The 8,571-nt window shown below is 37.9% G+C and overlaps 1 protein-coding gene across 21 annotated transcripts in view; it reads left to right on the top strand.

Annotated features, from left to right (window-relative positions):
* Window positions 1–858: 858 nt before the first annotated feature.
* LOC128695868 (vinculin-like) overlaps window positions 859–8,571 on the top strand; it is a gene marked incomplete at its 5' end in the record, with an annotated part of 191,280 nt that continues 183,567 nt past the window's right edge. For all 21 annotated transcript variants that reach the window (XM_070084918.1, XM_070084917.1, XM_070084912.1 and 18 more), the window contains 4 exon segments: window positions 859–1,051; window positions 2,387–2,538; window positions 3,437–3,625; window positions 7,753–7,971. In XM_070084918.1, the coding sequence (XP_069941019.1) occupies window positions 859–1,051; window positions 2,387–2,538; window positions 3,437–3,625; window positions 7,753–7,971 (753 nt within the window).

Here is an 8,571-nt window from a genome sequence, read left to right as displayed (position 1 = left end):
TCGTAAGACGTATATATACGGTCGCGATAGTCAAAGGGTTAAGATATTTGGGATTGGACATGTCAGCAGATGGGTCTGTGAAGAATGAGGTGAACCATAGAGTAGATGAAGGGAGGAAAAGGTGGGTGTGCTATGGCATCTGTTTAAAGAAAGAAGTTTATCTGTGGAGGCAAAACAGGGAATGTACCAGAGTATAGTGATAACCAACAGTTGTATATGGATGCAAGGCATGAGTTTTGAATCCTGAAGCAAAACAGAAGCTAGATGCAGTGGGGATGTTATGCTCTTGAATATTACGAAAAAAATTCAGAGCATAGAAATTAAAAGGCCATGTGAAGTATAATTCACAGGGTTGAGAAGGAGTTGTTAAGGTGGTTTATGCATGTAAGAGGATGGAGAAGGAATAAGTTGAGGATGGAAGGTAGTATGGGGTAGAGGTTGCCCAGGAACTGTTGGAGTGAGAGGACAAAAGAAACTTTGAGTTTTAGGGATTTGAGCATCCAGCAAGCATGTGTGGGCATGTTAGATAAGAGTGAATGGAAACAAGTTTTTTTTTTTAATGGATATGCCATTGGAATATGAGCCAGTAACTTTTAGGAAGGGATTCAGAGGCAACCAGTTAGCCAGACTTGAGTCCTGGAGGTGGGAAGAGCATTGCCTGCACTCTAAAAGGCAGGAATGTTCTATTTGTAGGGTAATTAAATTGTAATGTTAGCACACTTGAAAGAGTGATTGCATAAATGTGGTAAATTAGTTTTCTTCTTTGGGTCACGCTGCCATGGTGGGAGATGGCTGTTAAGATGAAAATAATTATTTATTCTATTAATTCATCTATGGTTTACACTCTGGTGCCTTCAGGTTTCTCGTGATGTAGATGGTCGCCAACAAGAGTTAACACACCAAGTTCATCGTGAAATCTTGATGCGGTGTTTGGAGGGTGTAAAGACACTGTCTCCCATCCTTATCTGTTCTATGAAAATCTTTATCCAGATCTTCCACCAGGGTGGGAAAGGTATTGAGGAAGCTGCTGAAAACAGAAATTATTTGGCTGGTAAGTCTTATAGATTGTAATTCCTTTGCTAAATGTAATCAGTTGGTAGGAGAGACATTTTAGTCTGCAGTAAGAAGGCATAGGAGAAATGGAGCATGGGATATTATATCCCTAATAAATATGGCTTTCTGCCTCGTGACTTCATATTGCAACTCCTTTCAAGTAATGTTATTAACCCTTTGACTGTTTCAGGCCCCTTTCTGAAGCTGTCATTCTATGTTGCTAAATTTAAAAAAAAAAAATTATTTTTTCTTATGAAATGATAGAGAATCTTTTCCCGATGGTAATGACACCAAAAGTTTGAAATTTGGTCGAAAACTCATGGAATTACGCTCCCGCGAAGTTAGCGGTCTCAGCGACATATGCATATCGGCGATTTCGCCGACTTTGAGCCCTATTTTCAGCCAATTCCCTTGTACCAGTTGACCAAACTCATAGCTATTTCTTTAGAACTCCATTTTATGTATCAGCTGAGTACAAGAAACCTCCCATTTACCAATTTAGACTACCCAATATTGTGGTCAGAAATTGGCAATTTGGCCAATTTCACACAAACTAAAAAAGATGCCAATTTCAAAATAGGGTCCAGAATAAACAAGGTAGACATTCTTGGCACTAAAATAACATATTCTCTGTTCATTAGTCACATCTCTAGGCCCCTCTTGTATTATTATTGCTTTCTATTTTGATTTTTTATTCATACAAAAAAATACAAAATTTACTGTTATGCAGACTACTGCATTATTGTAAAAATGGTATAAATAATATCAGTGCACTAGTGAAAGAATATTAGACTCCCCAGTTGACGTGTATTGGACATGTGGTGTGATTTGTTTGCTCCTGAACATTGGTAAAAATCGAACATTTCCGCTACTTTGAGCTCAGTTTCAAGGTCGTTTTCATCGTTCAAGTAATGAAATCATCTCTATTTCTGTAATATGTTATCACCTAAGACCATGAAAACGCAAATACATCGATAAATACTATACGAAAATACACCTCAAAATCGGCGTTTTAATCCAAAAAAATGATCAGTTTTTTTTTCTCATTATGCACTGTGTGCTGCAGGATTTTTTTTATGTGGTGCACACTGACCACACAGACCCATTCTCTCACATGTGGGCCTACCAGCTTTCTTCCGCTTGATTTGAAGCCGCTAGAATTATTGAGTATATATACGTCTGAAACACTGGCTCGTAAGACGTATATATACGACCAAAACAGTCAAAGGGTTAAGGAATGTTATAGAAAAGTGCAGTTAAAAGAAAACACTATTTTATCCTTTGCAGTGAAACAAGGAAAAAAGTTGTTTTCAGTATTGTTTATTTTTTCCAGGGAGAATGACAGATGAGATCAACGAAATTATTCGTGTTTTGCAACTTACAACTTATGATGAAGAGGAGTGGGATGCAGACAATCTGACCGTTATGAAAAAAGCTTTCAATGCTATTGATGGCAAAGCTCAGGCTGCACATGACTGGCTTCAGGTATAAGATTGAGATAACTCTTAAATATTTTATGCATGAGTAGAAAAGGAGCAAAAAATGAGCTATAAATGAGATTACATTGTACAATTGTGCAACATTTGTGTAGATGACTAGCCTCAACTAATATTTTTCATTAAAACTGTGCAAGAAAGATTATACAGTTAGGTATGTCCTATGACAGATACTTAATAAAACTACAGTACGGTATTTCAATTTTCCTAGTTGTTACGTATTTCAACACTGTCTATTTTATAAGAAATCCACATATGTACTCCTACCTTCTTACACATTTTTTTTTTCTAATACTGGCAGAACTTTGATTTAAAATTGTACAGCTATATATTCATGCTTTAGATTTGTCCATGTTATGCTTCCTCTCTTATGTTTGCTCACTGTTTCCATGGAGCTCTAGTAAATCCTCAAATAATGGATTAAAAGGAGTGAACGGGTGACTATTATGGGGATTGTGGTGGATAGAGATGAGATTGTTTTGTCGTGATTGTAACATTAATGGACAGTTCTATTACTAAATGACACCATTCTTTCTGAATCAACTGATCTAGCAGATTTACTCAGGTACTTCTGAAGTCCTTTAAATCAAAGTCTGACTACTACAAATTGTTGCTCTTCATACACAGTAGGTGCCAGAAATATGCATGCACATAAGTATGTCTTTACAGAATATTTATCTGACAGATTCAAGAAGTGCCTGGACAACTTTTGTATAGAAAACGATGACCCTTGTCATACTGGCATTTTCATACTTTATTGCCTGGTCTGGAAACTCATTGGGCTTAAATCCGTTAGATAATGCTTGGAGGCTTATTAAATTATTTTGAACTGGTTACCAGTGTTTTTTTTTTTCTTTTAGCTTTTTAAAGAATTTTTTTGAAAACAGGATCCAACTGCTCTGCGTGGTGGCATCGGAGAAAAATCTCTTCGTCAAATATTGTCCCAGGCTGGAAAGGTTGCAGAGCGATCATTACCACCAGATCGTGATGCCATCAGAAAATTGTCAGGGGATATTTCCTCTATGACTGATGCTCTGTGTGAGTTGCGTCAGGATGGGAAAGGAGCTACACCACAGGTACTAAATTAATGATACACTGCTACTAACTTGCAATACTGTAAATTACCACCCATAAATTTTTTTTTTTACCCCCAGAATAATACTAAGCTTTGTACCCTTTCATAATACTTGTTAATAAAAAAACATGAAAACCATAACCTTACCTATAGGGTTTATAAAAAATTAAAATAACTCCCTAACCATATTTTATAAAATTCTTTCTTTCACTGTATTGTGCCTTTTTCTTCTTTTTAAAACAAATATATTGAATAACTAAAAAAAAAAAGCCATATTTAAATAAGATTTTAAATTCGTAACCATTTGTAAATAAAATGGTAAAAAACTGTTGTACCTGCTTAAATTTTATTATCAGATTTTTTCAGAGTAATACATCACACATTGTCCATAAAGTTAGAGTATCCACTTAATGGACTATAGACATAAAGTTTTGCAAAAATTTTATTAAAGCTTTGGTTAATGTAATTTACAGAAAGCAACCTTCATTCATATGATGAATAGACCATGAGACACATGTAGCACTTCCGTGACATAATCACAATGGTTGGTAATTACTATATGAATATTAGACAAAATGAATAAACCTGATTTTTATTACAGTGGACCCTTGGTTATTGGCCGTAATCCATTTCAGAAGGCCGGCCTAAAGCTGAAACAGCCGATAACCAAAATAATTATTCCCATAAGAATTAATGGGAGGTTGAAGAGGGCTGGAATAGTTTTAAAAATGCAGCATTAGAATGTAGGGCAGAAGTTTGTGGCTATAGGAGGGTGGGTGCAGGAGGAAAGAGGGGTGATTGGTGGAATGATGAAGTAAAGGGTGTGATAAAAGAGAAAAAGGCAGCTTATGAGAAGTTTTTACAAAGCAGAAGTGTTATAAGAAGAGCAGAGTATATGGAGTGTAAAAGAAAGGTGAAGAGAGTGGTGAGAGAGTGTAAAAGGAGAGCAGATGATAGAGTGGGAGGGGCACTGTCAAGAAATTTTGATGAAAATAAAAAATTTTGGAGTGAGATAAACAAGTTAAGAAAGCCTAGGGAACGAATGGATTTGTCAGTTAAGAACAGAGGAGGGGAGTTAGTAGATGGGGCGATGGAGTAATTGGGTAGATGGTGGGAATATTTTGAGGAACTTTTAAATGTCAATGAAGAAAGGGAGGCAGTAATTTTATGCACTGGCCAGGGAGGTATACCATCTTTTAGGAGTGAAGAAGAGCAGGATGTGAGTGTGGGGAAGATGCGTGAGGCATTACGTAGAATGAAAGGGGGTAAAGCAGCTGGAACTGACGGGATCATACAGAAATGTTAAAAGCAGGGAGGGGGGATATAGTGTTGGAGTGGTTGGTATTTTTGTTCAATAAATGTATGAAAGAGGGGAAGGTACCTAGGGATTGGCAGAGAGCATGTATAATTCCTTTATATAAAGGGAAGGGGGACAAAAGAGTTTGTAAAATTTGTAGAGGAATAAGTTTACTGAGTCTTTCTTTCTTTCTTTCCACTCTCCGGCTGTATTCCACCGAGGTGGGGTGGCCTAAAAGGAGAAACGAAAGTTTCTCCTTGTACATTTAGTAATATATACAGGAGAAGGGGTTACTAGCCCCTTGCTCCCGGCATTTTAGTCGCCTCTTACAACACGCATGGCTTACGGAGGAAGAATTCTGTTCCACTTCCCCATGGAGATAAGAGGAAATAAACAAGAATAAGAACCAGAAAGAAAATAGAAGAAAACCCAGAGGTGTGTGTGTGTGTGTATATATGCTTGTAGATGTATGTGTAGTGTGACCTAAGTGTAAGTAGAAGTAGGAAGACGTACTTGAAATCTTGCATGTTCATGATACAGAAAAAAGGACACCAGCAATCTTACCATCATGTAAAACAATTACAGGCTTTCGTTTTACACTCACTTGGCAGGACGGTAGTACCTCCCTGGGTGGTTGCTGTTTACCAACCTACTACCTATATGAAGCATATATGTGAACAGTATGCAGATAAATGTAGGGAAATTTTCAGTGCATTTATGGATTTAGAAAAGGCATATGATAGAGTGGATAGGGGAGTAATGTGGCAGATGTTGCAAGTATATGGAATAGGTAGTAAGTTACTAAATGCTGTAAAGAGTTTTTATGAGGATAGTGAGGCTCTGGTTAGGGTGTGTAGAAGAGAGGGAGACTACTTCCAGGTAAAGGTGGGTCTTATGCAGTGGAGGATATTGAAGTGATTCCTCCAGAACTCTCTCAGGGTCAAATCTGTGTCCAAGGTCACTTCAAAGCACCTTTGAAACACTGCTTTGGTGTACAGTTTTTTTTTTTTTAAGTTAAAAGTGACCTGCTGGTCCATGGGCTGGATGAGAGGAGTGGTGTTAGGTAGCAAGAACTTCAATGTGATGAAACGAAATTCCTCCAAGTTTGGAGGATGAGCAGGAGCACTGTCCAGTACCAGGAGGCACTGGAGTGGCAATTTATGTTCCAGGAGGTATTTTCACACTCTGGCCAAACACATCATTTACCCACTCTTTGAAAATTTGCCTTGTGACCCATGCATTATTGTTAGCCCTCCACATCACATACAATTTACTCTTGAAAACATTGTGTTTCTTGAATACTCTGGGATTTTCAGTGATACACCAGTAAAGGCTTCACTTTGAAATCCCCACTAGCATTAGCACTGAACAAAAGAGTAAACCTGTCTTTCATAGGCTTGTGTCTAGGCAGGACCTTTTCCTCCTGCATAATGTTGGTCCTCTTGGGCATTTTCTTCCAAAATAGGCCTGTTTCGTCACAATTGAACACTTGTTAGGGGAGGAATCCTTAAGCCTCTACGTACCCCTTGAAATTTTGCACAAATTTTTCAACCGCATATTTATCAGAACTTGCAGCCTTTCCATGCCTTACCACACTGTGTATGCACTGCGCTTCTTAAATCTCTCAAACCAGCCTTTGCTGGCCCTAAATTCAATAACAGCAGCACTTGTTCCAGGCATTTTATTTACAAGATCTGCATACAACTGCTTTGCCTTCTCACAAATCACTGACTCCACAACACTGTCTCCCACTAATTGTTTTTCCCTGATTTATTATTATTATTAACACACTGGCCGATTCCCACCAAGGCAGGGTGGCCCGAAAAAGAAAAACTTTCACCATCATTCACTCCATCACCATCTTGCCAGAAGGGTACTTTACACTACAGTTTAAACTGCAACATTAACGCCCCTCCTTCAGAGTGCAGGCACTGTACTTCCTATCTCCAGGACTCAAGTCCGGCCTGCCGGTTTCCCTGAATCCCTTCATAAATGTTACTTTTCTCACACTCAACAGCACGTCAAGTATTAAAAACCATTTGTCTCCATTCACTCCTATCAAACACGCTCACGCATGCCCGCTGGAAGTCCAAGCCCCTCGCACACAAAACCTCCTTTACCCCTCCCCTCCATATCTTTCATTATTGGTGACCTTAGTTTCGTTATCACATTTACTCCTTTCGCAACATCAGCTTTCTTGATTTGTTCTTTCTTTGCCAGGATGGAAGTGATGGTAGATGTGTTTTTTCCATACATCCTGGCAAGTTCCAACACTTGCATACCACTCTCAAATTTTTCAATCACTTCTCTCTTAAATTCCATCATGTTTCTCACTTTCTTTACCACAGGAACTTTACTAGGAACTTTCTTTGGGGCCATGCTTACTTATTTTGCAGTTGCACTTAATAAATAACAAAGAAATGCACTGATTTATAGACAAATGTTTGGATGGATGAGCAGAAGCTTCCTTACTCAGCCAGCGATACAGCTACACTGACTCAGGAATGCGCGAGCGTCGCCGGTCGATAAGCGTCCAGTACGGCCGATAAGCGAAATAATGGCCGATAACCGGAAGCCGAAAAACCGGCCGATAAGCAAGTTGGCCAATAAGCAGAATGGCCGATAACCGAGGGTTCACTGTATTTTTTTATATAAATATGCAATACCTAGATTATTATATAAAATTTATTGAGCTGTTTTTTGTTGTTATATCTCTGTAATATAGTAACTTTTATTATCAATATAATACAAAGTTATAGTCATTAATTTTTAGCTTATGCTTAGTTTTTTGACATACACATACTGTATATATAGTATGCTGTTACCTGCAGGGCCAAAGTCTGGCACGAAGCATTGGTGAGAAACTGAATGAGTTGGGTGGAGCTGTTTCCCGAGCAGTAAACAACGTCGAGAGAAGTGGTGTACAGCAGCCTGCTCACACAGTTGCTGGACGATTGGAACAGGCACAGCGCTGGCTCAACAACCCTTCACTCGATGATAAAGGACTTGGACAACAGGCTATTGCACTTATTGTGGAAGAAGGCAAAAGGGTAAAGTTTCAGTTAACTATTTTTCCATAGCACTGAACTGTATAGTTTTCACATATTTGAAATGCTAACTTTTTAAACATAATTTGCATAGTATATCCTGTTTTGCCTTGTTACTAATACAATAAATTATTGTGGTCAGTCAGTTTTTTTATAAATGCTTAATATTTCCACAACCCTGCTATTATAATCATGAAAGTAATATCTGAGGAGTTTTCAGTGATATTCATGACGATTCATTTAATTTTTGCCATATATTTTTAGATAAGTTTCTCCCCAATCATTTGTGTTGTTAACTAAATTCTCTCTATTATAATAAACACATGTAAGTGGTGCTTTGGAATATATTCATCAAATGGTTCCTGGGTATGAAGACATGAAATGCAGAGCAAAGGTGCATAAAAATACACATTGCAAAGCAAATGTGTCTTTATTCTCACTTGTTGCCTTGTTACCCAAATCACCAAAGGTTAAAGGGGTGATGAGCCAGTTTGTCTTTTTTTTTTTCTTTTGGTTCAATTTCAGTGGAATTTTTACTGTGAATTAAGTGGCATTTGAAACCTAGACACTGTTTTTAGTGACTATTTTCCTTACAGTTAGATA

Source organism: Cherax quadricarinatus, chromosome 14 (assembly GCF_038502225.1).
Source record: "Cherax quadricarinatus isolate ZL_2023a chromosome 14, ASM3850222v1, whole genome shotgun sequence".
Classification (NCBI taxonomy): Eukaryota; Metazoa; Arthropoda; class Malacostraca; order Decapoda; family Parastacidae; genus Cherax; species Cherax quadricarinatus.
This window is presented reverse-complemented; position numbering and strand designations above follow the sequence as displayed.